General features: G+C 55.1%; 4 protein-coding genes across 7 annotated transcripts; 3 read left to right on the plus strand and 1 right to left on the minus strand.

The window, feature by feature from the left end:
• Window positions 1-346: 346 nt before the first annotated feature.
• LOC138734326 (uncharacterized) lies at window positions 347-3,626 on the plus strand. The gene is made up of 3 exons (XM_069881933.1): window positions 347-433; window positions 870-1,726; window positions 3,181-3,626. The coding sequence occupies exons 1-3, from the start codon at window positions 347-349 to the stop codon at window positions 3,455-3,457; spliced, it is 1,221 nt and encodes a 406-aa protein (XP_069738034.1). The 3' UTR covers window positions 3,458-3,626.
• Window positions 1,296-11,454, minus strand: LOC138734345 (zinc finger protein 271-like). Of its 3 annotated transcripts, none has more exons than XR_011339557.1 (6): window positions 11,399-11,454; window positions 9,409-9,505; window positions 9,098-9,172; window positions 7,589-8,163; window positions 2,645-6,492; window positions 1,296-2,501 (listed from the first exon to the last, which is right to left on the minus strand). XR_011339557.1 is itself a non-coding variant. In XM_069881953.1 (5 exons), the coding sequence occupies exons 2-5, from the start codon at window positions 9,440-9,442 to the stop codon at window positions 5,104-5,106; spliced, it is 2,073 nt and encodes a 690-aa protein (XP_069738054.1). In that variant the 5' UTR covers window positions 9,443-9,505; window positions 11,399-11,454; the 3' UTR covers window positions 1,296-5,103. The 3 variants fall into 3 exon arrangements, 1 of the variants encoding a protein (XP_069738054.1); XR_011339558.1 differs by lacking the exon at window positions 1,296-2,501 and adding an exon at window positions 2,522-2,543; XM_069881953.1 differs by having other exon boundaries at window positions 1,296-6,492.
• LOC138734355 (endothelial zinc finger protein induced by tumor necrosis factor alpha-like) lies at window positions 9,459-27,962 on the plus strand. Of its 2 annotated transcripts, XM_069881966.1 has the most exons (4): window positions 11,709-11,809; window positions 13,803-13,931; window positions 15,098-16,423; window positions 25,918-27,962. In XM_069881966.1, exons 2-4 carry the CDS (start codon window positions 13,838-13,840, stop codon window positions 27,882-27,884), a joined length of 3,387 nt encoding a protein of 1,128 aa, XP_069738067.1. In that variant the 5' UTR covers window positions 11,709-11,809; window positions 13,803-13,837; the 3' UTR covers window positions 27,885-27,962. The 2 variants fall into 2 exon arrangements, with proteins under 2 accessions (XP_069738066.1, XP_069738067.1); XM_069881965.1 differs by lacking the exons at window positions 11,709-11,809; window positions 25,918-27,962 and adding an exon at window positions 9,459-9,484 and having other exon boundaries at window positions 15,098-17,987.
• LOC138734319 (podocalyxin-like protein 2) lies at window positions 21,091-25,871 on the plus strand (the record flags this gene model as incomplete). Its single annotated transcript, XM_069881928.1, has 5 exons — window positions 21,091-21,306; window positions 21,812-21,839; window positions 23,247-23,321; window positions 24,456-24,677; window positions 25,645-25,871. Coding segments are annotated over exons 1-5 (768 nt in total), but the record flags the coding sequence as incomplete, so codon positions are not given.
• Window positions 27,963-27,985: the final 23 nt, after the last annotated feature.

Consider the following 27,985-nt stretch of genomic DNA (forward strand, 5'->3'; position numbering starts at 1 on the left):
TTTGAGGGAAATTGGGGGGGAAATAGGAAATTTGGGGGAAATGGGTGGGTTGAACATTGGGGTTTGGCTTGAGGAGGAGGAGGTGGAGGAGGAGAAGAGAAGGTTGAGGAGAAGGTGGAGGAAGTTGAGGAGAAGGTGGAGGAAGTTGAGGAGAAGGTGGAGGAAGTTGAGGAGAAGGTGGAGGAAGTTGAGGAGAAGGTGGAGGAAGTTGAGGAGAAGGTGGAGGAAGTTGAGGAGAAGGTGGAGGTTGAGGAGAAGGTGGAGGTTGAGGAGAAGGTGGAGGTTGAGGAGAAGGTGGAGGTTGAGGAGAAGAGGTTGTGAAGATGGAGAAGAGGAGGTTGAGAAGATGGAGGTAGAGAAGATAGAGGTGGAGGAGAAGATAGAGGTGGAGGAGAAGATAGAGGTGGAGGAGAAGGTGGAGGTGGAGGAGAAGGTGGAGGTGGAGGAGAAGGTGGAGGTGGAGGAGAAGGTGGAGGTGGAGGAGAAGGTGGAGGTTGAGGAGAAGAGGAGGAGGAGAAGAGGTTGAGGAGAAGATGGAGGTGGAGAAGAGGAGGAGGTGGAGAAGAAGGTGGAGGAGAAAAGGAGAAGGTGGAATAGAAGGTGGAGGAGGAGAAGAAGAGGAGGTTGAGGAGAAGATGGAGGTGGAGAAGAAGGTGGAGGAGAAAAGAAGGTGGAATAGAAGGAGGAGGAGAAGAGAAGGTGGAGAAGATGGAGGTGGAGGAGAAAGGAGAAGAAGAGGAGGAGGAGATGGAGAAGAAGGTGGAGGAGAAAGGAGGAGGTGGAGGAGAAAAGAAGGTGGAATAGAAGGAGGAGGAGAAGGTAGAGGAGGAGAGGAGGTTGAGAAGATGGAGGTGGAGAAGAAGGTGGAGGAGAAAAGGAGAAGGTGGAGGAGAAAGGAGGAGGTGGAGGAGAAAAGAAGGTGGAATAGAAGGAGGAGGAGAAGGTGGAGGAGAAAAGGAGGAGATGGAATAGAAGGAGGAGGAGGTGGAGGAGAAGAAGAGGAGGTGGAGGAGAAGAGGAGGAGGTTGAGGAGAAGAGGAGGTGGAGGAGAAGGCGAAGGAGGAGGAGGAGAAGGTGGGGAGGTCCTCAAGACCAGCTTGGCTGGGCTCTTGGAGAACCTGAGGTGGCTGGAGGTGGAACTGGCTGATCTCCAAGGTCCCTTCCAAGCCGACCCCTTCTCGGATCAAAATGGGGAGAAACCGCGGGGAGAAACCTTGGGAAAAGGGGATCTCGGAGACGATGTGAAGTTCTCCAGAGCAACTGGAGGAGGAACGACCGCCTCCCACCCCCCGAGAAGAAGGACGGCAGCCAGGCTCACGTTTATTCACTACTCATGGCAAGAAAACGACTCCACAAGGACACGGAAGAAGGAGGAGAAGGTCCCCGAGAGCCGAGGCGGAGGAGACCGTGGGACGAGCAGCTCCGGGCCGCGGCCACGATGGTTTGGAGACCCCAGAAAAGAGACCGAGTCCACTCGAAGCCCCGTGGAGCCTCCTCCTTGGAGCCGTTCCTGCTCGCTCTTAGGTGGCTCCAGCCCCCGGAGCTCCAGGCGGGACCTTGCGACCCACGGAAGGGTCACCGCGTCCGAAATTATTGGATCGTTTGAAGCTCCGAGAAGGTTCTTGACCTCATCCAGGTCCTTCCTCTTTGTGGAGGTGGGAGGGGACCAAGCTCCATCATCTCCTCGAGCTCTCGGTTTGACCCCAGTTGGCTGGAGAACCTCAAGGTGGGTCAACGGCTGATTAGAGGGCTTGTTAATTAGTGGTTGGGGCCACCAGCCAGGTCCTGGTCCCACCCCTGGTGGCTCCATCGCCAACGACCTTGTTCCTCTTAATTTTTTACCCCTCAACCCCCTTTTCCTCCTCCAACCAACCACCCACCCTCCCACCACGTCTCAATTTTTCACCTTTCCACGTAAAATCTTCTCAAATTCAGCGATTTCATCGATTGCGACTCCTCCAAAAGTCCCTTTGCCCCTTTTAGCCTCTTTTTGGGGGCAAAAAAAAGTCATTCCCACCCTTCATTTGTCCTCTTCTGCGTTTCACTCGCTGGGTTCTGTTATTTCTCGTTATTATTTCTCGTTATTTTCGTGGGTTTCTTCATTATGAGTGAATTTTCTTCATTTTGAGAGCAATTTTCCTCATTTTGGTATAAATTTTCCTCATTTTGGTATAAATTTTCCTCATTTTGAGATCAACTTTCTTCATTTTCATACCACTTATCTTCATTTTTGTACCATTTTTCTTCATTTTTCTAAAAATTTTCACTTTTGTATCAATTTTCTTCATTTTTTATCACTGATCTTGATTTTTCTACCAGTTCTCTTCAATTTTTTATCACTTACCTTCATTTTTGTACCAATTTTCTTCATTTTCCTATCAATTTTCACTCTTACACCAATTTTCTTCATTTTTTTAATCACTTATCTTGATTTTTGGACCATTTTTCTTCATTTTCCTATCAATTTTCACTCTTATACCAATTTTCTTCATTTTTTATCACTTTATCTTCCTTTCTGTACCAATTTTCTTCATTTTTTATCACTTATCTTCATTTTTGTACCAATTTTCTTTATTTTCCTATCAATTTTCACTCTTATACCAATTTTCTTCATTTTTTTTGTCACTTATCTTCCTTTTTGTACCATTTTTCTTCCTTTTTGTACCATTCTTCTTCCTTTTTGTACCAATTTTCTTTATTTATGTACCAATTTTCATAATTTCTGTATCATTTTCTTCATATCTGTATCAATTTTCTTCATTTTTATCACTTAGCTTCATTTCTGTTCCAATTTTCTTCATTTTTAATCACTTCTCTTCATTTTTGCACCGATTTTCTTCATTTTTGTATCGATTTGCTTCATTTTTTACCCCTTATCTTGATTTTTCCTACCAATTTTCTTCATTTTTATCACTTATCTTCATTTTTTAATCGCTTTTCTTAATTTTCGTACCAATTTTCTTCATTTCATATCAATTTTCTTAATTTTCGTACCAATTTTCTTCATTTCATATCAATTTTCTTAATTTTCGTACCAATTTTCTTCATTTCATATCAATTTTCTTGATTTTCGTACCAATTTTCTTCATTTCATATCAATTTTCATCATTTTTGTACCAATTTTCATCATTTTTTATTGATTTTCTTCATTTTTTCACCCGTTTTCTTCATTTTTTCTAGCGATTTTCTTCATTTTAGCCCCAGTTCTCTTCCTTTCTCCTCTGCCTTCGCTCCCGACACGGCGAAAACCTCCAAAAAGATGAGAAATTGGGATTTTAAGCAGCAAAAGCAGCTCCGCGGAGCCTTTCTCCGACTGTTCCTCACCGGACGGAGCGAAACCAAAGGTAAAAATTCACCCAAACCATCAAAATCCACCAAAACTCGAAAAAAAATCCACCACAAACGCAGTTTTGGGGCTGTTTTTTTTTTTCCAAGTCAGCACGAAGAGACAAACTAAAAAAAAAATTCAATTATTCCACTAAGTGCTTGAAAGAGAAGGTCCCAAAACCACCTGGTTTCACCCCAAAACGGATTTTCTTGCCAAAAAAGGATAAAATTATGTAAAAAAATAAAGGAAGGGGATGAGATGAAGATCTGGAGGTGGAGCTGGAGGCGTCCGAGTCCTTCCCGGAGGCTCCTGGCTTGGAAAATATGGAAAAAAAACCCGTTTCTGCTGGGTTTTCACTCAAAAAGGTCCAAGATGAGAAGAACCAACTGGCGTCTCCAAGGTGGAACCTTCATCCAAGGGGAAGATGCTCCATGAGGAAGCAACCGGTGGGGGCAGGGATGGAGGTGGTGGGGCTGGGGGGGTCACCCGGCGCTAATGAGGTTGTTAATTAGTCATCCAGGTTGTTAATTAGCCATCCAGGGTGTTAATTAGCCATCCAGGTCCAACCAGGTAGGAACGAGCCCCTCCCAACGTCTTGGGGAGTTTGGGTCGGGGGGCTGGGGAGGTTGGGAAGAGGTTGAGGGAGCTGCCTGATCTCCTAATTAGAGAGATCGCTAATTAGATCACTAATTAGATGAGTCACTAATTACCCACCAAGTCTGAATGGCCCCAGGCAGGAACAATCTCCAACCAGGAGTCTTTGAGGGCAACTCCAGTTGGGTTGAAGGGCTGGGAAGAGGCTGAAGTCAAGGCTGAAGGAGCTGCCTCATCCTCTAATTAGCTCAATCATTGATTGGATCAATCACTAATTAGATCCACCACTAATTAGCCTCCAAGTCTGACTGGCTGTGGGTGGGAACAACCCCCACCCTTGAGTCTTGGAGGGCGACTCCAGTTGGGTTGAAGGGTTGGGAAGAGGCTGGAGCTGGGACCACAGTCAATCTTGGAGGAGCTGCCTTGTACCCTAATTAGAGAGACTGGTAATTAGATCCCTAATTAGACTGATTGCTAATTAGCCACCAAGTCTGACTGGCTGTGGGTGGGAACAACCCCCAACCTTGAGTCTTTGAGGGCGACTCCAGTTGGGTTGAAGGGTTGGGAAGAGGCCGGAGCTGAGACCACAGTCAATCTTGGAGGAGCTGCCTCATCCCCTAATTAGAGAGACTCCTAATTAGATCCCTAATTGGATCCATCACTAATTAGCCACCAAGTCTGACTGGCTGTGGGTGGGAACAACCCCCACCCTTGAGTCTTTGAGGGCGACTCCAGTTGGGTTGAAGGGCTGGGAAGAGGCTGGAGCTGAGACCACAGTCAAGGTTGGAGGAGCTGCCTCGTCCCCTAATTAGACCAATCACTGATTAGATCAATCACTAATTAGACCCATCACTAATTAGCCACCTAGATTGAATGGCCCCGGGCAGGAACAACCCCCAACCTTGAGTCTTTGAGGGCAACTTGAGTTGGGTTGAAGGGTTGGGAAGAGGCTGGAGCTGGGCCCACAGTCAATATTGAAGGAGCTGCCTCATCCCCCAATGAGAGAAACTGCTAATTAGATCCCTAATTAGATTGATTGCTAATTAGCCACCAAGTCTGACTGGCTGTGGGTGGGACCAACCCCCACCCTCGAGTCTTGGAGGGCGACTCCAGTTGGCTTGAAGGGCTGGGAAGAGGCCGGAGGAGCCGCCTGGTCCCCTCGCGAGTAACGAGCGGCGCGGCTAATTAAGGCCGTCGGCCAAGGGGCGCGGGGCGGCGGGGGGGAAGCCGGGCCGGGGGAAGGCGCGAGCGGGGAAGGCGAGAGCCCAGGGCAGCTCCAGGCCGGGCGGCGCGGGGGCGGCGGGAGGCGCCGGGGAGGAGGCGTCGGCGCCGCCGCCTTTGGCCTGGCGGCCCTCGTGGGTGCGCCGGTGCCGGTTGAGGTGGGAGCTGCGGCTGAAGCGCTTGCCGCACGCGCCGCACTCGTAGGGCTTCTCGCCGGTGTGGACGCGCCGGTGGATGGTGAGCTCGGAGCGCTGGATGAAGCTCTTGCCGCACTCGGCGCAGCCGTAGGGCTTCTCGCCCAGGTGGATGCGCCGGTGCTTGATGAGGTTGGAGGAGACGCTGAAGCGCTTGGCGCAGACGTCGCACTCGTAGGGCTTCTCCCCCGTGTGCATCCGCCGGTGCTTGGTGAGGTCCGACTTCTGGATGAAGCCCTTGCCACAGTCGCCGCACTTGTAGGGCTTCTCGCCAAGGTGGCTCCGCTGGTGCTTGAGGAGGTTGGAGCGCACGCCGAAGCTCTTGCCGCAGTCGCCGCAGCCGAAGGGCTTCTCCCCCGTGTGCAGCCGCCGGTGCTTGAGCAGCGCCGAGCTCTGCCCGAAGCTCTTGCCGCACTCGCCGCAGCCGTAGGGCCTGTCGCCCGTCTGGGTGCCGCGGTGCTTGACGTTGTCGGCGCGGCGCGGCAGCTTCTTCCCGCACTCGCCGCACTCGGCGCTCGGCTCCGGCTCCGGCCGCGCCCGCGGGCTCCACAAGAAGCTTCTCGGCGCGTCGGCGCGCTCGGCGGCGGCGCCCGCGAGGCTCTTCCCGCAGTCGCCGCAGCGCGCCGGCTGCCGGCCGTGGACGCGCCGGTGCCGCTCGAGGTGGGAGCTCTGCGAGAAGCTTTTCCCGCAGTCGCCGCAGCCGAAGGGCTTCTCGCCGAGGTGGATTCGCCGATGCCGGTCCAGGTGGGAGCTCCAGGCGAAGCTTTTCCCGCACTCGCCGCAGCCGTAGGGCTTCCCGGCGCCGCACCGGCGCTGCCGGCAGCCGGAGGAGCCGCCGAAGCCTTCGCCGGGGCCGTTGGCGCCGTGAGACCTTCGGTGCTTGGCCAAGGCCGCGCTCTTGGCGAAGGTTTTGCCGCACTCGCCGCACTCCAAGGGGTTCTCGGTGTTTTGGGAAGAGGCGGAGGCGGCGGGGGAGGCGCCGCGGCCGCAGTCGCGGCAGCGGGAGGAGGCCGGCCCGGCGCCGGCGTGGGTGCGGCGATGCCGGTCGAGGTGGGAGCTCCAGCTGAAGCTCTTGCCGCACTCGGGGCAGGCGTAGGGCTTCTCGCCGGTGTGGATGCGGCGGTGCCGCTCCAGGTGGGAATTCCAGTTGAAACCCTTGAAAGCCGAGAGTTAGGGAGTCACCGGGGCGGGAAAGACCCATCGGATCATTGATTCCAACCCTTCCCGTCATCTCCAAGACCCGTGGGATCATCAAATCCAACCCTTCCCATCAAATCCAGGTTGGGAAAGACTCATTGGATCATCAAGTCCAACCATTTCCATCACCTCCAGGTTGGAAAGGACTCATTGGACCATCAAATCCAACATTCCCATCAAATCCAGGTTGGAAAAGACCCATGGGATCATCAAATCCAACCCTTCCCATCAAATCCAGGTTGGAAAGGACCCATGGGATCATCAAATCCAACCCTTCCCATCAAATCCAGGTTGGAAAGGACCCATGGGATCATCAAATCCAACATTCCCATCAAATCCAGATTGGAAAAGACCCACTGGATCATCAAATCCAACCATTCTCATCATCTCTAGGTTGGAAAAGACCCATGGGATCATCAAATCCAACCATTCCCATCACCTCCAGGTTGGGAAAGACTCATTGGACCATCAAATCCAACCGTTCCCATCATCTCCAGGTTGGAAAAGACCCATCGGATCATCAAATCCAACCCTTCCCATCAAATCCAGGTTGGAAAAGACCCATGGGATCATCAAATCCAACCATTCCCATCAAATCCAGGTTGGAAAGGACCCATTGGATCATCAAATCCAACCATTCTCATCATCTCTAGATTGGAAAAGACCCATGGGATCATCAACTCCAACCCTTCCCATCATCACCAGCTTGGAAAGGACCCATTGGATCATCAAATCCAACCCTTCCCATCATCACCAGCTTGGAAAAGCCCCCCAGGTCCTTCTCCAGGCTGGTTTCCAGCCACGTTTCTCCTCGTCTGGAGCCGCCCGGGGTCGTTGTGCCCCAAGCGCCTGGTTGACCCTCATCCCCTCCACCTCAACTCATGGATCCAACCACCTTAGACCCCTCGGAGCCCCTCCAACCCCTCCAGGAGCTCCTCCAACCTCCCTGAAGGTGCCCTTGATGCCTTCATCCATCGCGGATCGAGCCCTTGAGCAGACCCGGAGCCACCACGGAGCCCCGGAAGCCCCTCCGGGTGGCTTCGTCTCCACTCACCTTCCCGCAATCTCCGCACTTGTAGGGTTTCTCCTCCAGGTGGGACTTCTGGTGCTTGACCAGCGCGGCGCTGCCGGCGAAGCTCTTGCCGCAGACGCCGCATTGCGAGGCCGACGCGGTGGCTCCTCCTCCTCCTCCTGCGTGGACCCGTTGGTGCTGGATGAAGGCGGAGCCGACGCTGAAGGTCCTCCCGCACTCGGCGCACGCGTAGGGCTTGTCGGCGCCGTGCCGCCGCTGGTGGGTCCCCAGCGCCGAGCTCAAGCGGAAGGTCTTGCCGCAGTCGGCGCAGCGGTGAGGCCTCTCGGCCGCCCGGCGCCGTTTGGCTTTGCCGCAGTCGTGGCAGCGGCCGAGGAGGCCGCGGGGAGGGAACTTCTTGAAGCCGCGAGGCCCCGATTTGGTCTGCCGCTTGCCCGGAGCTTTCTTGGGGGGGTTGTCGGGTTTTTGAGGGATCTCGCCAGGCTTCGGCGCCTCAACGGGGCCTTTGGGCTTCGCCGCAGGAGGCCCCGCCGCGTCCACCTTCTCCAGCTCGCCCGGGGGAGGCTCCTCCTCTTCGTTGTCGCTCAACGAGGCGGCGTCTGAGCGGGGAGGAAGGAGGAGAAGAGCTGGAGCCACCAAGAAAGCTCAACCACGGGGATGCCCGCGGCCTTCTTGGTCATCACCAACCACCCCAGGGCTTTGGAGGCTCCAAATCACCTTCTGGATCATCTCCAGGACCCACCAACCCATGGGTTTGGGGGCTTCTAACCATGTTCTTGGTCATCGCCAACCACCCCAGAGCTTTGGAGGCTCCAAATCACCTTCTGGATCATCTCCAGGACCAACTAACCCATGGGTTTGGGGCCTTCTAACCATGTTCTTGGTCATCACCAACCACCCCAGGCGTGTGGAGGCTCCAAATCGTGTTCTTGATCATCACCAGGACCAACCAACTCATGATTTTGAGGCTTCCAAACCACATTCTTGATCATCTCCAGCACCAACTGGGCTTCCAACCCACGTTCTTGCTCATCCCCAACCACCTCACGGATTTGGAGCTTCCAAACTACCTTCTTGCTCATCTCCAGGACCAACCAATCCAGGATTTTAGAACTTCCAAACCACGTTCTTGATCATCTCCAGCCCCAACCACCCCATGAGCTTCCAAACCACCTTCTTGATTGTCACCAGGACCAACCAATCCAGGATTTTGGAGCTTCCAAACCACGTTCCTCCTCATCCGTGACCACCCAATGGATTTGGAGCCTCCACCCCACGTTCCTCCTCATCTCCAGGACCAACCAATTCATGAGTCTGGAGCTTCCAAACCACGTTCCTCCTCATCCCCAACCACCTCATGGTCTTGGAGCTTCCAAACCGTGTTCTTGATCATCTCCAGGACCAACCAATCGAGGATTTTGGAGCCTCCACCCCACGTTCTTCCTCATCCCCGACCCCCTCATGGTCTTGGAGCCTCCACCCCACGTTCCTCCTCATCTCCAGCCCCCCCCGAACCTCCTCGCGGACACTCACCGTCCCCCAGGCCCCTCCTGCGATGGGACTCGGCGAAGGCCGTGATCCTGGGCCAGCTGATGGCGATTTCCTCGGCTACGGAGAGGTAATTAGTTAATTACACCTCATTAATTACACCTCGTTCCACCCTCCAGCTCAACCGAGGCCACCAGCAGCAGAACTGGGACCTCAGGTTCTTCCTCTCCCACCCCCCTGAGCTCCATTTCGCCTCCAAAACGGTGGTTGTGGCGTCTTCTCCACCGTAAGAACCCGGCTATTAATTAAAATTAATGAAATTCATCTCGTTAAGCGTTAATTAAGGAGACTCTCACCCAAGGAGATGACGTTCTCGTAGCTCTCCTGCATCTTCTCCTCCTGGTCCGGCCTCGTCCGCTTGAGGTTTTCGAGGTGGGGTCACCGGTGCCTGGACTGAACCGCTTCCAGTTTAGATACTGGGATGGACTGGGAGGGGGGGGCGCAGGAATTGGGAGCCCCCCCCATCCAGGACTGGTGGGATCTACTGGGATCTACTGGGATCTACTGGGATCTACTGGGATCTACTGGGATGGGGGGGGCACCTAAACTGGGAGGACTGGGGGGGGTCATACTGGGATCTACTGGGATGGGGGGGCACCTAAACTGGGAGGACTGGGGGGGGTCATTCCATGATTTACTGGGATCTACTGGGATTTACTGGGCGGGGGGGGCACCTAAACTTTTTGCCCCCCCCATATTTTTCCCCCCCCTCCTCTCACCCCCTCCTTATTTTTTACCCCCCTTTTTTTTTACTCCCTTATTTTTTACCCCCCACCCTCTATTTTTACCCCCCTTATTTTTTACCCCCCCTCTATTTTTTACCCCCCCTTATTTTTTACCCCCTCCTTTTACCCCCTCCATATTTTTTACCCCTCCTCATTTTTCCCCCCCTCCTTTTACCCCACCCCCAATTTTTTTACCCCCTCATCCTTTTACCCCCCCTTCCATTTTACCCCCCCTTCCATTTTACCCCCCCTCATCCTTTCTACCCCTCCTCCTTTTTACCCCCCTTATCCTTTTACCCCCCTCTATTTTTTTACCCCTCATCCTTTCACCCCCCCAATTTTTTTACCCTCTCCTTTATTTTTTACCCCCCTTATTTTTTACCCCCCCTCTATTTTTAACCCCCCTCTATTTTTACCCCCTTCTTTTACCCCCTCACCCTTTTAACCCCCCATCCCCAATTTTTTTACCCCTGTCATCCTTTTACCCCCCCTCTATTTTAACCCCCATCTATTTTTACCCCCTCCCTCTATTTTTTTACCCCCCTCTATTTTTTACCCCCTTCTTTTACCCCCTCATCCTTTCACCCCCCTCTAATTTTTTACCCCCTCATCCTTTTTACCCCCCCTCTATTTTTTATCCCCTCTATTTTTACCCCCTCCCTCTTTTTACCCCCTCTATTTTTTATCCCCCTCTATTTTTTACCCCCTTCTTTTACCCCCCTCATCCCTTCAACCCCCATCCCCAATTTTTTTCCCCCCTCATCCTTTTAACCCCCCTCCCTCCATTTTACCCCCCCATCCTTTTACCCCCCTCTATTTTTTTACCCCTCCTTCTATTTTTTTACCCCCTCCCTCTATTTTTTTACCCCCTTCTTTTACCCCCTCATCCTTCCAACCCCCTCTCCCCTACTTTTTACCCCCCTCATCCTTTTTACCCCCTCCCTCTATTTTACCCCCTCTATTTTACCCCCTCCCTCTATTTTACCCCCCCTATTTTACCCCCTCCCTCTATTTTTACCCCCCCTCTATTTTATTACCCCCTCCCTCTATTTTTTACCCCCTCCCTCTATTTTTTACCCCCTCCCTCTATTTTTTACCCCCTCCATTTTTTACCCCCCTCTATTTTATTACCCCCTCCCTCTATTTTTTACCCCCTCCCTCTATTTCTTACCCCCTCCCTCTATTTTTTACCCCCTCCCTCTATTTTTTTACCCCCTCCCTCTATTTTTTACCCCCCCTCTATTTTTCACCCCTCCCTCTATTTTATTACCCCCTCCCTCTATTTTTTACCCCCTCCCTCTATTTTTTACCCCCTCCCTCTATTTTTCACCCCTCCCTCTATTTTTTACCCCCTCCCTCTATTTTTTACCCCCTCCCTCTATTTTTTTACCCCCCTCATCCTTTCACCCCCCTCTCCCCTATTTTTTTACCCCCCTCATCCTTTTTACCCCCCTCACCCTTTTACCCCCCCCTCTAATTTTTTACCCCCCCTCATACTTTAACCCCCCTCCCTCTATTTTTTACCCCCCCCTCAATTTTTTTACCCCCCCCCCCCCTTTACCTTCAATTCCCCTCAGAATCCTCTTCAACGAGCGCCTTGAGGGGAGGGGGGGGGGGCAGCTTCGGGGCTCTCGAAGGGGGGTTTTTACCCCTCGCGGGGGGCAATTAATGCCGGGGGGGGGTCGTAAGGAGGTTGGGGAAGGGGGGGGGGTAAAATTAAAGGGGGGGGGGCGGGTTGCGGGGTGTTTCGAGCCGGCCCCGAGACTCCCGGACACACAGGAAGGGGCTGAGCGAGGGGAAGGGGAAGAGGAAAAGGGGGAGGAAGGGGAGGGGGGGAAGGAAACAGGAAAAAGAAAAAAAAAATGAGGGGGGGGAGCGGCCGAAAGGGCCACGAGTGAAGGGGGAGACGGAGAAGGAGCCGCCGAGAGGCCTTTGTGGGAAAGGGGGGGCCCCCCTCCAGCCTGGGGGGCAGGTAAAGGGGGGACCCCCCCCCCCTCCCTCCCTGGACCTAAAGGCAGAGACGAGCCGCATGGCGGCGGGTGGGGGGGGGGGATCGAGGGGCTGAGGGGGGGGATCGGGGGGCTGGGGGGGGGGATTGGGGGGTCTGGGGGGGTAGATTGAGGGGAGTCTCTTTGTCCTGGGGGGGCAGAATTGGGGGGCTGGGGGGGGTGGATTTAGGGGAGTCTCTTTATCTTGGGGGGGGGAGAATTGGGGGGCTGAGGGGGTAGAATCGGGGGGCTGAGGGAGGAGAATTGGGGGGCTGGGGGGGTAGAATTGGGGGGGCTGGGGGGGCAGATTGAGGGGAGTCTCTTTGTCCTGGGGGGGCAGAATTGGGGGGCTGGGGGGGTGGATTTAGGGGAGTCTCTTTATCTTGGGGGGGGAGAATTGGGGGACTGGGGGGGTAGAATTGGGGGGTCTGGGGGGGTAGAATTGGGGGGCTGAGGAGGTAGAATCGAGGGGCTGAGGGGGGAGAACTGGGAGGTCTGGGGGGGACAGAATTGGGGGGGTCACTTCGTCCTGGGGGGGTAGAATTGGGGGGCTGCGGGGGTAGATTTAGGGGAGTCTCTTTATCCTTGGGGGGGGAGAAATCAGGGGCTGAGGGGGTAGAATTGGGGGGCTGGGGGGGTAGATTTAGGGGGGTCTCTTTATCTTGGTGGGGGGAGAATTAGGGGGGTAGAATTGGGGGGTCTGGGGGGGTAGATTTAGGGGGGTCTCTTTGTCCTGGGGGGGCAGAATTGGGGGGCTGGAGGGATAGATTTAGGGGAGTCTCTTTATCTTGGTGGGGGGAGAATTGGGGGGCTGAGGGGGTAGATTTAGGGGAGTCTCTTTATCTTGGTGGGGGGAGAATTGAGGGGGTAGAATTGGGGGGGCTGGGGGGTAGATTGAGGGGAGTCTCTTTGTCCTGGGGGGACAGAATTGGGGGGCTGAGGGGGGTGGATTTAGAGGAGTCTCTTTATCCTTGGTGGGGGGCGAATTGGGGGGCTGGGGGGATAGAATCGAGGGGCTGAGGGGGGAGAATTGGGGGGCTGGGGGTGTAGATTTAGGGGAGTCTCTTTATCTTGGTGGGGGTAGAATTGGGGGGCTGAGGGGGGAGAATTGAGGGGCTGAGGGGGGAGAACTGGGAGGTCTGTGGGGGACAGAATTGGGGGTGTCGCTTTGTCCTGGGGGGGCAGAATTGGGGGTCTGGGGGGGTTAGATTTAGGGGAGTCTCTTTATCTTGGTGGGGGGCGAATTGGGGGGCTGAGGGGGTAGAATCGAGGGGCTGAGGGGGGAGAATTGGGGGGTCTGGGGGGGGACAGAATTGGGGGGGTCGCTTCGTCCTGGGGGATAGATTTAGGGGAGTCTCTTTATCCTTGGGTGGGGGGAATTGGGGGGCTGAGGGGGGAGAACTGGGGGGGCAGATTGAGGGGAGTCTCTTTGTCCTGGGGGGGCAGAATTGGGGGGCTGGGGGGGGTAAGTTTAGGGGAGTCTCTTTGTTCTGGGGCGGGAGAATTGGGGGCTGAGGGGGTAGAATTGAGGGTCTCAGGGCAGAATTGGGGGTCTGGGGGGTCAGATTTAGGGGTTCCCTTTGTCCTGGGGCGGGGGGGGTTCAGAACTGGGGGGCTGAGGGGTGGAATTGGGGGTCTGGGGGGTCAGATTTAGGGGTTCCCTTTGTCCTGGGGCGGGGGGGGGTCAGAACTGGGGGGCTGAGGGGTGGAATTGGGGGTCTGGGGGGTCAGATTTAGGGGTTCCCTTTGTCCTGGGGCGGGGGGGGGGTCAGAACTGGGGGGCTGAGGGGTGGAATTGGGGGTCTGGGGGGTCAGATTTAGGGGTTCCCTTTGTCCTGGGGCGGGGGGGGGGTCAGAACTGGGGGGCTGAGGGGTGGAATTGGGGGTCTGGGGGGTCAGATTTAGGGGTTCCCTTTGTCCTGGGGCGGGGGGGGGGTCAGAACTGGGGGGCTGAGGCTGCTCCTCTCGGTTCCGCAGGTCCCGGAGGCGCCGGCCGAGGGGTGGGACGAGCGATGGATCCCTGGGAGGCCTCGGAGCCCGAGCAGACGGTGATTTTTGAGGGCGACGACGACGAGGAGGACGTCTACGACCCCTCAATGACCCAGAGTAAGAGTTGAGGAGAACTGGGAGGGTCCTTCGCCTCTTCCAGCCTTGGGGTGGGGTTGGAGAACCTCCTTGAGCACCTAAATCAAAGCTCTGGAGCTCAAAATGATGGGATTCACCATCTCAAGACCCTTAGGAAGGGGTTTGAGAACCTCCACAGGCCCTAGATCAAAGCTCTGGAGCTCAAAATGGTGGATCCACCACCCCAAGACCCTTAGGAAGGGGTCTGAGAACCTCCACGGGCCTTAGGTCAGAGCCCTGGAGCTCAAAATGGTGGATCCATCACCCCAGTCCTTTTGGGAAGGGGTTTGAGAACCTCCACGAGCCCCTAGATCACAGCTCTGGAGCTCAAAATGATGGGATTCACCACCCCAAGACCCTTAGGAAGGGGTTTGAGAACCTCCACAGGCCCTAGATCAGAGCTCTGGGGCTCAAAATTATGGGATTCACCACCCCAACACCCTTAGGAAGGGGTTTGAGAACCTCCACAGGCTCTAGATCACAGCTCTGGAGCTCAAAATGATGGGATTCACCACCCCAAGACCCTTAGGAAGAGGTTTGAGAACCTCCACAGGCTCTAGATCAGAGCTCTGGGGCTCAAAATGATGGGATTCACCACCCCAAGACCCTTAGGAAGGGGTTTGAGAACCTCCACAGGCCCTAGATCAAAGCTCTGGAGCTCAAAATGGTGGATCTACCACCCTAATCCTTTTGGGAAGGGGTTTGAGAACCTCCACGAGCCCCTAGATCACAGCTCTGGAGCTCAAAATGATGGGATTCACCACCCCAAGACCCTTAGGAAGGGGTTTGAGAACCTCCACAGCCCCTAGATGACAGCTCTGGAGCTCAAAATGATGGGATCCACCACCCCAACCAAGATCCTTAGGAAGGGGTTTGAGAACCTCCACAGCCCCTAGATCACAGCTCTGGAGCTCAAAATGATGGGATCCACCACCCTAAGACCCTTCGGAAGGGGTTTGAGAACCTCCACGAGCCCCTAGATCAAAGCTCTGGAGCTCAAAATGATGGGATTCAACACCCCAAGACCCTTAGGAAGGGGTTGGAGAACCTCCACAGCCCCTAGATCACAGCTCTGGAGCTCAAAATCCTCTTGGGAAGATGCCTCCATCTCATCATCGTTGCGTTTGACCTTTGTCTTCTCCTCCCAGCCCTCCCCGAGCCCCCGAGCGACCCCGTTTTGTCGCCGAGCCCTCCGGCGAACCCCGAGCTGGTCCAGCCGTCTCCGCGGGACGAGCTGCCCCAAGAAACCCTCCGCTGGACCGTGGTGCAGCAGATCGACTCCCCCGGCGCGGGCCGGGGCGCCAAAGCCCGTTCTCGCGCCGCCGTCTTCTCCAACTTCAAGAGCATCATCGTCCTCCAGAAGAGCTACGAGTGCGGCGAGTGCGGCAAGAGCTTCAGCTGCAGCTCCCACTTCAGCAAGCACCGGCGCACCCACACCGGCGAGAAGCCCTTCGTCTGCCTCCACTGCGGCAAGAGCTTCAACGTCACCTCCAACCTCTACCGGCACCAACGAGCTCACGCGGCCAAACGAGCTCCGGCGGCGGCGCCGACGCCTTCTTCGTCATCGTCGTTGCCGTATGCGTGCGGCGAGTGCGGCAAGAGCTTCCGCCGCAACAAGGAGCTGGCCACCCACCGGCGCTTGCACACGGGGCGCCTGCCCTTCCAGTGCGCCGACTGCGGCAAGAGCTTCTCGTGGAGCTCCCACTTCCACCGGCACCAGCGGGTCCACACCGGCGAGAAGCCCTACGGCTGCCCCGAGTGCGGCAAGAGCTTCAGCCGCAGCTCCCACCTGTACCGGCACCAGCGCACGCACGCCGGCGGCCGCTCCTACATCTGCAGCTACTGCGGCCGCGCCTTCGGCAGCACCTTCCACTTCGAGCGCCACCAACGCACCCACCGCGGCCAACGGCCCTTCAAGTGCTCGCTGTGCCGCAAGAGCTTCGGCGACGCGCCCGCCTTGGTCAAGCACCAGCGGCTCCACCTCGGCGAGGGCTCCTTCCGCTGCGAGGAGTGCGGGAAGGCGTTTGGCGCCCGCGCGCAGTACGTGCGGCACCGCCGGAGCCTCCACGGCGGCGGCGGCGGCGACGGCGTCTCCTCCACCACCGCCGAGAAGCCCTACCGGTGCGGCGACTGCGGCAAGAGCTTCTCGTGGAGCTCCCACTGGCAGCGGCACCGGCGCATCCACACGGGCGAGAGGCCCTACCAGTGCGGGGACTGCGGCAAGCGCTTCGGCAGGACCTCCCACCTCTACCGGCACCAACGGACCCACGCCGGGGGCCAGCCCCACGTCTGCGGCGACTGCGGCAAGAGCTTCAACAGCACCGTCCACTTCCAGAAGCACCAACGGGCCCACGCCGGGCCCCGCAACGCCTGCGCCGAGTGCGGCAAGGTCTTCGGGGACAGCTCGGCCTTGGCCAAGCACCGCCGGGTCCACAGCGGCGAGAAGCCCTTCCCGTGCCCGCAGTGCGGGCGCCGCTTCGGGGTGAGGTCCCACCTCCATCGGCACCTTCGCAGCCACAAGGGGAAGGAGGAGAAGCCGCCCGAGGAGCCGCCGTCGTCTTAAAACGGCGCTTGGGGAGGAGAAGGAGGCGCCGCGTTGACCTCTCGGGTGGTTCCTCTCCGCGCCGCGAGGAGCCGGAAGGCCTCGGGGGCACCACGGAGGCCCCGGGGATGTAGTTTTCGGGGTAGGGTAGAGTAGGACGGTAGGGTAGATGCGGAAGGAAGGGGCCGCGGGGACCTGCGGGAGGGCCCCGCTCGCCACAAGCCCAGCGGAAGGGGAAGAAGATGATGGGAGGGCGTCCCAAGCGGCTCCTTCTCCAGGAGGAACCACCTCCAGCGTGCTCCATTCCGGGAGGAATCTTCTCCAGGAGAACCTTCTCCAGGAGGAATCTTCAACCTGTTCGTTTCTCCAGGAGAACCTTCTCCAACTTGCTCCTTTCTCTAGGAGAAATCTCCAGGAGAACCTTCTCCATCCTGTTCCTTCTCCAGGAGAACCTTCTCCAACCTCTTCATTTCTCCAGGAGAACCTTCTCCAACCTCCTCCTTTCTCTAGGAGAAACCTTCTCCAGGAGAAACCTTCTCCAACCTCCTCCTTTCTCCAGGAGAACCTTCTCCAACCTCCTCCTTTCTCCAGGAGAACCTTCTCCAACCTGTTCCTTTCTCTAGGAGAAACCTTCTCCAGGAGAAACCTTCTCCAACCTCTTCATTTCTCCAGGAGAACCTTCTCCATCCTATTCCTTCTCCAGGAGAACCTTCTCCATCCTATTCCTTCTCAGGAGAACCTTCTCCAACCTGCTCCTTTCTCTAGGAGAAACCTTCTCCAGGAGAACCTTCTCCATCCTATTCCTTCTCCAGGAGAAATCTCCAACTTGCTCCTTTCTCTAGGAGAAATCTCCAGGAGAACCTTCTCCATCCTATTCCTTCTCCAGGAGAAACCTTCTCCAACCTCTTCATTTCTCCAGGAGAACCTTCTCCATCCTATTCCTTCTCCAGGAGAACCTTCTCCAACCTGCTCCTTTCTCTAGGAGGAACCTTCTCCAGGAGAACCTTCTCCAACCTTCTCCTTCTCCAGAAGAAGGCTTTGGGCCGCCACGATGCCATCGGTGACCCCGGTGGGGGGTTTTGGTGGCTTTGTTGTGAAGCAAGAAGCTCCTGGTGGTTCCCAACCCGGTGCCGGGGTCGGATGCTGGAGATTCTCCACCGCGGACCCGGCGCAAGGGGCTTTATTTAATATATTTATTGTATTTATTCGACGGGAACCACGATGGGGGTTGGAGGAACCCAACGGGTTGGGGCGAGGTGGAGACCGTTGGGCTCAGGAGGTGGGACCAGGGCTTTCCGGGTCGACCTCCGTGGAGAAGGAGAAGCTGGTGGGGATGGGGCTGGAGAAGAACCCTCAGGAGCTGACGAGGAGCACCACGAGCTGAACTTTGGGATGATCTTGGAGGCGTGGTGGCCACGCCGGGTCCATCTCTTCTCGAGACGAGCGGGAGCCGCATTTGTATTGTGAATAAAAACCAAAAAAAACAAATAGACTTAGTCCAAAACCCATCGGGTGGCTTCTGCTTCTTCTCGGAGGACCAGGCTTAGGGGGTTGGAGGTCACCTTGAGGTCCAAAGATGATCCCTTCCCCTCATCCTGAGGAGACCCGAGCAGGTTTCCAGCGATTCGTGGAGGTTTGGAAGGTCCCAGCGGCTTCCCAGAAAGGTCCCGCCTGCTTGGGTCGTTCCAAAACCATCTAAAACCTTCTAGATTGGGGGGGCCAGGAGGGATCTAGAGACCTTCCTTGGCTCTAGGAGCCTTCGTGGGGTCAACAGAGGGTCTCCAAGGACGAAGAACCTCATTTTGGGGGGCGTTTTTGAGGGAACCGGGGCATTTTTGGAGGGGATTGGCTCATTTTTAGAGGAGATTGGGTCAATTTTGAGGGAATTGGCTCATTTTTTGAGGGGATCGGGTCATTTTTTGAGGGGATTTGATCATTTCTGAGGGAATTGGGTCATTTTTTGAGAAGATTAGGTCATTTTTTGAAGGGATTGGGTCATTTTTGTGGAGATTGAGTCATTTTTTGAGGGAATTGGGTCATCTTTTGAGGAGATTAGGTCATTTTTTGAGGGAATCGGGTCTTTTTTGAGGGGATTTGATCATTTTTGAGGGAATTGGATCATCTTTTGAGGAGATTAGGTCATTTTCTGAGGGAATTGGCTCATTTTTTGAGGGAATTATGTCATTTTTTAAGGGATTGGGTCATTTTTGAGGGGACTGAGTCACTTTTTGAGGGAATTAGCTCATTTTTTGAAGAGACTGTCATTTTTTTGAGGGGATTGGGTCATTTTTAAGGGAATCAGCTCATTTAAGAGATTGGGTCATTTTGTGAGGGAATCAGCTCATTTTTTGAGGGGATTGGGTCATTTTTTGAGGGATTGGGTCATTTTTTGAGGGAATTGGGTCGTTTTTTGAAGAGGTTATGTCATTTTTGAGGGGATTGGGTCATTTTTTGAGGGAATCAGCTCATTTTTTGAGGGGATTGGGTCGTTTCTGAGGGAATCAGCTCATTTTTTGAGGGGATTGGGTCGTTTCTGAGGGAATCAGCTCATTTTTTGAGGGGATTGGGTCATTTTTTGAGGGAATCAGCTCATTTTTTGAGGGGATTGGGTCATTTTTGAGGGAATTGGCTCATTTTTTGAGGGAATCTGGTCATTTTTTGAGGGAATTGAGTCATTTTTTGAGGGAATTAGCTCATTTTTTGAAGAGATTGGGTCATTTTTTAGGGGATTGGGCCGTTTTTTGAGGGGATTGGCTCATTTTTTGAGGGGTTTCTATTGGAGTGGGAGGCCTCATCCCCTTCTCCTAGCCGAGCACGCGCTAATAAACAGCTTCGGATTGGTCGTGCCGCGCCGTCCACGCGCCTTCAAGAGTTACAAGGTCGGTTCCAAAGGGTGGAGCACGCGACGGGGGCCGATGCGAGGCCCTTGGCGTCTCCGGGACTTCCCAGCGCTGAGTTCCGGGCTATTGTCCGGCCCTTCCGGCTGCCCACGCACCGAGGGCGGCTTCAAGGGGGACCCCAGGCTCCAGCGCGAGCGTTGAACCCCGGATTGTTCGTGCCCATCACATCCCGGCCTCGGGCGCCGAGCCGTCCTCCCACAGCTTTCCGTCTTTTTTGAGGAGATTAGGTGATTTTTTGAGGGATTTGGCTCATTTTTTGAGGGAATCGCCTCGTTTTTGAGGGGATCAGGTTATTTTTTGAGGGGATTTAGTCAATTTTTGAGGGTATTTGATCATTTTTTGAGGGAATCACCTCATTTTTGAGGGAATCGGGTTATTTTGTGAGGGGATTGGGTTATTTTATGAGGGGATTGGGTCATTTGTTGAGGGAATCGGGGCATTTTTTGAGGGATTGTGTCAATTTTTGAGGGGATTGGGTCATTTTTTGAGGGAATCAGGTCATTTTTTGAGGGGATTTGATCATTTTTTGAGGGAATTGGGTCATTTTTTGAGGGAATTGCCTCATTTTTGAGGGGATCAGGTTATTTTTTGAGGGGATTGGGTCATTTTATGAGGGGATCGGGTCATTTGAGGGAATCGGGTCATTTTTTGAGGGGATTGCATCATTTTTTGAGGGAATCAGGTCATTTTTTGAGGGGATTGGATCATTTTTTGAGGGGATTGTAGCAATTTTTGAGGGAATCAGGTCATTTTTTTGTGAATTGGCTCATTTTTTGAGGGGATTAAGGCATTTTTTGAGGGAATGGGTCAGGTTTTGAGTGAATTAGCTGATTTTTTTGAGGAGATCGGGTCATTTTTTGAGGCAAGCGGGGCACTTTTTGAGAGGTTTGGGGCATTTTTGAGGAGATTGGGTGGTTTTTTTACAGGATTGGGGCATTTTTTTCGGAAATGGGGTGATCTTTAAGTGAATTGGCTCAATTTTTGCAGGGATTGGGGCATTTTTTGAGGGGATTTGGTCATTTTTTGAGGGAATCGGGGCATTTTGGGAGGAATTGGGTCATTTTTGAGGTAATTGGGTCATTTTGAGGGGAATTAGGTCATTTTTGGGGAAGATCAGCTCATTTTTGAGGGGATTGGGTGATTTTTTGAATGGATTGTGTCATTTTTATGAGGGAATCTGCTCATTTTGGGGGGGAATTGATTCATTTTTGAGGTAGTTGGGTCATTTTGAGGGGAATTAGGTCATTTTGGGGGGAGATTGGCTCATTTTTGAGGGGATTGAGTGATTTTTTGCGGGGATTGTGTCATTTTTTGAGGGGATCGGCTCATTTTTTGAGGGAATTGGCTCATTTTTGAGTGAATTGGCTCATTTTTGAGGGGATTGGGTGATTTTTTGAACGGATTGTGTCATTTTTTGAGGGGATTGGGTCTTTTTTTGAGGGAATTGGGTCATTTTTTGAGGGAATTGGGTCATTTTTGAGGTTATTGGGTCATTTTGAGGGGAATTAGCTCATTTTGGGGGGAGATTGGCTCATTTGTGAGGGGTTTGAGCGATTTTTTGAATGCGTTGTGTCATTTTTTGAGGGGATTGGGTCTTTTTTGAGGGAATTAAGTCATTTTTTGAGGGGATTGGGTCATTTTTTGAGGGGATTGGCTCATTTTTGGGGGGATTGGGTCTTTTTGAGGGGGTTAAATCATCATGGGGGGGTTGGGTCCTTCGGGAGGGGGCGAGGGGCCGCGAGGGGGCGCTGGGGAGGAAGAAGAGGAGGAGGAAGAGGAGGAAGAGGAGGAGGAAGAGGAGGAAGAGGAGGAGGAAGGCGGCCGCCTCCACCGGGACCCTCTCTGCTCGGCCAGGAGGAGCCCCGGGGGGGGAGGGGGGGACGGGACCCCACTTCGGGCTGAGCCCCCCCTGCAGGTAACGGGGGGTCCCCCAATATCCAACCCCCCCCCCCCCCAAAATCCCCCTTTTCCCACCCTTAAATCCCATTTTTCCCCTCAAAATCTCATCCCCCCCCCCCCATTAAATCCTATTGGGAGCCTCGATGTGGGAAAAGGGGGGGGCACCCCAAAAAGCGGGGGGGTACCCCAAAAAGGGGGGGAGCACCCTCTGAGTACCCCTAAAAAGGTGGGGAGCATCTTCTGGGTACCCCAAAAAGGGGGGGAGCATCCTCTGAGCCCCCCAAAAAGGGGGGGGTTGCATCCTCTGGGTACCCCAAAAACTGAAGAGCATCCCATGGGACACCCCCCCCCCAAAAGATGAGCCCCCCCCGGAGAAAAAGGGGTTTTGGGGGGGGCTGATGGATTTTTGGGGGGGTCTCCTGCCATTTCAGGGACCGGACGATTGGGTTTGGGGGGTGACACCACCCTCCCCCCCCACCTCTGTCACCCCAAATTTTTTTTGGGGGGGGGGCACCATGCAGGAGAACTACGAGAACGTGATTTCCTTGGGTAAGAACCACGGCGGGGGGGGGTTAAGTTATTTTGGGGGGGATTGGGTCATTTTGGGGGGGAAAAGGGTCATTTGGGGGGGATTAAGTCATTTTGGGGGGGATTAAGTAATTTTTTGGGGGTGATTGGGTCATTTGGGGGGGGATTAATTCATTTTGGGGAAGGAATTGGGGGGATTGGGTAATTTTGGGGTGGAAAAGGGTTATTTTGGGGGGAATTGGGTCATTTTGGGGGGTATTAAGTAATTTTTGGGGGGTAAACTGTGTCATTTTTGGGGGGATTAAGTCATTTTTGGGGGAATTAAGTCATTTTGGGGGTGAATTGGGTCATTTTAGGGGGAATTGGGTCTTTTTTAGGGGCAATTGGGTCATTTTGGGGGGGGATTAAGCCATTTTTGGTAGAAAAAGGGTCATTTTGGGGGAGGTTGGGTCACTTTTGGGGGGCGTTGGGTCATTTTTGGGGGGATTAAGTCCTTTTGGGGGGGAATTGGGTCATTTTGGGGGGTATTAAGTAATTTTTGGGGGGGAATTGGGTCATTTTGGGAGGGATTAAGTCATTTTTGGGGGGAATTGGGTCATTTTGGGGGGGATTAAGTCATTTTTGGGGGAAATCGGGTCATTATGGAGGGGATCGGGTTATTTTGGGGGGATTAAGTCATTTTTGGGGGGGAATTGGGTCATTTGGGGGGGATTAAGTCATTTTTGGGGGGAATTGGGTCATTTTGGGGGGGAATTAAGTCATTTTTGGTAGAAAAAGGGTCATTTTGGGGGGGCATTGGTTCATTTTGGGGGGATTGGGTAATTATTTTGGGGGGGATTGGGTCATTTTTGGGGGAATTGGGCCATTTTGGGGGGGATCGGGTCATTTTTGAGTGGAAATTGTGTCATTTTTGGCTGGATTGGTTCATTTGGGGGGGAACGGATCATTTTGGGGGGGAAATTGTGTCTTTTTTTTTGCAGAAATTGAGTCATTTGGGGGGGAAAAGGGCCATTTTTGGGGGGAAATTGTCATTTTGGGGGGGATCGGAGCATTTTCGAGTGGAAATGGTGTCATTTGTGGTGGGATTGGTTCATTTTGGGGGGCGATTGAGTCATTTTGGGGGGATTAAGTCATTTTGGGAGGGGAATTGGGTCATTTTGGGGGGGATTGGGTCATTTTTGGGGGGATTAAGTCATTTTGGGGGGGTAATTGGGTCTTTTTGGGATGGATTAAAACCTTTTGGGGGGCTTGGGTCATTTTGGGGGGGATTGGGTAATTATTTTGGGGGGGATTAAGGCTTTTTGGGGGTAATTGGGCCATTTGGGGGGCTTTAACCCCACCCAGAAGGTTTTTTTGGGGGTCAGCGGGTGCGTGAAGCCCCTCACCGGGGTTTCGGGGCCCCCGCGAGCCCCTTTTCTCCTCCCGCAGCCGAGGAAATCGCCATCAGCTGGCCGCGCATCACGGCCTTCGCCGAGTCCCAGCGCCGACGCGGCTTCCCGCCCGGTGAGTCGGCCTTGGACACCTCCAAGTTGGGTCAAGTCCTTCAAATTTTGGCCAATCCCCGATTTTCGAGCGAATTCCTCGAGTTTCGGAGCCTCCAAGATGTGGGGGGAGCCCTTGGGGGTTCAAGAATCTTTTAATTTGGGGGAATTTGGCTTGGAGGAGCCCAAAATTTGACTTTGAGGAGCCCAAAATTTAGATGAAATGGAAAAAAATCACAGATTTGGGTCGATCCCTTGGGTTTTGAAGACCTCAAAATGTGGATTAAATGGAAAACTCTCCAATTTGGGTGAATTCCTCGAGCTTTGGAGCCTCCAAGATGTGGGGGGAGCCCTTGGGGGTTGGAGAATCTTTTAATTTGGGGGAATTTGGCTTGGAGGAGCCCAAAATTTGACTTTGAGGAACCTCAAATTTGGGTTGGAGGAGCCCAAAATGTGGATTAACCAGAGAATTCTCCAAATCGAGCGAATCTTTTGGGTTTGGAAGACCTCAAAATGTGGATGAAATGGAGAACTTGCCAATTTTTGAGTGAATTCCTTGAGTTTCGGAGCCTCCAAGATGTGGGGGAAGCCCTTGGGGGTTGGAGAATCTTTTAATTTGGGGAAATTTAGGTTGGAGGAGCCCAAAATTTGAGTTTGAGGAGCCCAAAATTTAGATTAAATGGAAAAAAACCACTGATTTGGGTCGATCCCTTGGGTTTTGAAGACCTCAGAATGTGGATTAAATGGAAAACTCTCCAATTTAAGTGAATTCCTCGAGTTTTGGAGCCTCCAAGATGTGGGGGGAGCCCTTGGGGGTTGGAGAATCTTTTAATTTGGGGGAATTTGGCTTGGAGGAGCCCAAAATTTGACTTTGAGGAACCTCAAATTTGGGTTGGAGGAGCCCAAAATGTGGATTAACCAGAGAATTCTCCAAATCGAGCGAATCTTTTGGGTTTTGAAGACCTCAAAATGTGGATTAAGTGGAGAACTCGCCACTTGGGGTCAATCCCTCGGCTTTGAGGACCTCAACCGTTGGTTGACCTCAACTTTTTGGAGGCCCCGTTGGCTCTGGCTGAGTTCCTGAAGCTGGAGGTCCCCGAATTTGTTGGATTTGGTGGGTTTTGGTGTCTCACGGTGGCTTTTTTTTCCTCTCCAGGCGTCGAGGTGGAAGGGGAGCAGGACCCGGCGGCTCCTCCACAGCTCCAGCCGCCGGCAGCGCCGGGAGATGGTGCCGCCAGCCCCGAGTTGAGGCGGCAGCTCGGCCGCATCCTGCAGACGGCCGGGAGGACCCAAGTGGAGAAGATGCTGAGGGAGCTGGTCAAGGAGCAGGGACAGGGCGGGAGGCGTCGCAGCCGCAAGAAAACCCCCAAGGATGGAGGTAAAACCCCTCAAGGTGCCCTCAAGAACCTCCCTCAGATCCCATCCTGGTGGAACCACCTCGTTTGGGTTCGTTTCCCATGGAATTGGTTGGGTTGGAGGGACTTCAGAGTGTCGTTTCCTCCATGAACCCTTCCCAGATGCCTTCAGGAACCTCCCGGAGGTCCCATCATGGTGGAACCACCTCGTTTGGGTTCATTTCCCATAGAATTGGTTGGGTTGGGAGGACTTTAGAAGGTCGGTTCCTACATGAACCCTTCCTAGATGCCTCCAAGAACCTCTTTGAGATCCCATCATGGTGGAACCACCTCGTTTGGGTTCATTTTTTTGGGATTCAGCCCTTCTGGGGTTGGTTTTCCATGGAATTAGTTGGGTTGGAAGGACTTTAGAAGGTCGGTTCCTCCACGAACCCTCCCCAGATGCCTCCAAGAACCTCCCTGAGATCCCATCATGGTGGAACCACCTCGTTTCGGTTCATTTTTTTTGGGATTCAGCACTTTTGGGGTTGGTTTTCCATGGAATTAGTTGGGTTGGAAGGTCGGTTCCTCCATGAACCCTTCCTAGATACCTCCAAGAACCTCCCTGAGATCCCATCATGGTGGAACCACCTCGTTTAGGTTCATTTTTTGGGGATTCAGCACTTTTGGGGTTGGTTTTCCATGGAATTAGTTGGGTTGGAAGGACTTTAGAAGGTCGGTTGCTCCATGAACCCTTCCTAGATACCTCCAAGAACCATTTTGAGATCACATCATGGTGGAACCACCTCGTTTAGGTTCCTTTTTTTGGGATTCAGCCCTTCTGAGGTTGGTTTTCCATGGAATTAGTTGGGTTGGAAGGACTTTAGAGGGTCGGTTCCTCCACGAACCCTCCCCAGATGCCTCCAAGAACCTCTTTGAGATCCCATCGCGGCAGAACCACCTCGTTTCGGTTCATTTTTTCGGGTTTGGGTGACTCTGCCGCTTCCTCAGGTGCCGCCAGCGAGACCGAGGAGGATCCGGCGCCGCCGCCGGCCGCGCAGCCGCCGCTCGAAGCCCTCGCCGAGCCCCAAACCCTCGCTCCGCCGCTCGACCCTCCCGGCAAAGCCCCGAGGGCCAAGAAAAGCGGCGCCGCGGCCTCGTCCCGCGCCGGCTGCGCCGAATGCGGCGCCGGGAAGCGTCTGGCGAGCTCCGGCAGCCGGCGCCGGCGCCGCGAAGGCTCCCGGGAGGCCGAGAAGCCGCACCGCTGCGGCGACTGCGGCAAAGGCTTCAGCCGCGGCTCCAACCTGGCCCAGCACCGGCGCATCCACACGGGCGAGCGGCCGCACCGCTGCGCCGACTGCGGCAAAGGCTTCATCCAGCGCTCCGACCTGGAGCGGCACCGGCGCGTCCACACCGGCGAGAGGCCCTACGCCTGCGGCGCCTGCGGCAAAACCTTCAGCGTCGGCTCCCACCTGGAGCGGCATCGTCGCATCCACCTCGCCGAGGGCCCCGGGCCGCCGGCCGCGAGCCGCAAGCGTCCGCGGGCGACGCCGGAGGCTCCGCCGGCGCCTCACGGCTGCGGCGAGTGCGGCAAGAGCTTCGCGCAGCGCTCGGCGCTGCTCAAGCACCGCAAGACGCACGGCGGCGAGCGGCCCCACCGCTGCGGCGAGTGCGGCAAGAGCTTCAGCCGCGGCTCCAACCTCACCCAGCACCGGCGCATCCACACGGGCGAGAGGCCCTTCGCCTGCGGCGCCTGCGGCAAAGGTTTCATCCAGCGCTCCGACCTGGAGCGGCACCGGCGCGTCCACACGGGCGAGAGGCCCTACGCCTGCGGCGACTGCGGCAAGAGCTTCAGCGTCAGCTCCCACCTGGAGCGGCACCGGAAAATCCACGCGGCGCAACGGGCCTCCTCGGCGCCGCGCTGCCCGCAGCATCCGGCGGCCGCGCGGAACCGGAGTTCGACTCACGGGGCCGCGTTGGGCAAGCGTCAACCGGCTCCCGGTGACGAGGAACCTTCTAGATGCGCCGAGTGCGGGAAGAACCGGAGCCACCAAGGTGCTGCTGGCATCACCGAGGCCTCCAGCTGCTCTGATGGTGGAAAAAAATGGAGCCACCAAGCTCCCGGTGATGAGGAACCTTCCAAATGCTCCGATTGTGGAAAGAACTGGAGCTACCAACAACCTCCTGGTGATGTGGAACCTTCTAAATGCTCCAGTTGTGGAAAGAACTGGAGCTACCAACAACCTCCTGGTGATGTGGAACCTTCTAAATGCTCCAGTTGTGGAAAGAACTGGAGCCACCACCAAGCTCCTGGTGATGAGGAACCTTCCAACTGCTCCAATTGTGGGAAAAACCGGAGCCACCAAGCTCCTGGTGATGTGGAACCTTCTGGATGCTCCAGTTGTGGAAGAAACTGGAGCCACCACCAAGCTCCTGGTGATGAGGAACCTTCCAATTGTGGGAACAACTGGAGCTACCAACAAGCTCCTGGTCATGAGGAACCTTCCAACTGCTCCGATTGCGGAAAGAACTGGAGCCACCAACGTGCCGATGGTGCCACCGAGGCCTCCAACTGCTCCGACTGTGGGAAAACCCGGAGCCACCGTCGTTCGGCGGCGTGTCCGGGCTGCGCTCGGCCCCCGGGCGGGGAGCCGCCGGCGCCGGAGAAGCGCTTCCGGTGCGGCGAGTGCGGCAAGAGCTTCGGGCAGCGCTCGGCGCTGGTCAAACACGGCCGGATCCACAGCGGCGAGAAGCCCTTCTCCTGCGGCGACTGCGGCAAGAGCTTCATCCAGAAGTCGGACCTCACCATCCACCGGCGGATGCACACGGGGGAGAAGCCCTACGGCTGCGGCGAGTGCGGCAAACGCTTCAGCGTCTCCTCCAACCTCCTCACCCACCGGCGAACCCACCTGGGCGAGAAGCCCTACGGCTGCGCCGAGTGCGGCAAGAGCTTCATCCAGCGCTCCGAGCTCACCATCCACCGGCGCGTCCACACCGGCGAGAAGCCCTACGAGTGCGGCGCGTGCGGCAAGCGCTTCAGCCGCAGCTCCCACCTCAACCGGCACCGGCGCACCCACGAGGGCCGCCAGGCCAAAGGCGGCGGCGCCGACGCCTCCTCCCCGGCGCCTCCCGCCGCCCCCGCGCCGCCCGGCCTGGAGCTGCCCTGGGCTCTCGCCTTCCCCGCTCGCGCCTTCCCCCGGCCCGGCTTCCCCCCCGCCGCCCCGCGCCCCTTGGCCGACGGCCTTAATTAGCCGCGCCGCTCGTTACTCGCGAGGGGACCAGGCGGCTCCTCCGGCCTCTTCCCAGCCCTTCAAGCCAACTGGAGTCGCCCTCCAAGACTCGAGGGTGGGGG

This window comes from Phaenicophaeus curvirostris, unplaced genomic scaffold (genome assembly GCF_032191515.1).
Source record: "Phaenicophaeus curvirostris isolate KB17595 unplaced genomic scaffold, BPBGC_Pcur_1.0 scaffold_73, whole genome shotgun sequence".
Classification (NCBI taxonomy): Eukaryota; Metazoa; Chordata; class Aves; order Cuculiformes; family Cuculidae; genus Phaenicophaeus; species Phaenicophaeus curvirostris.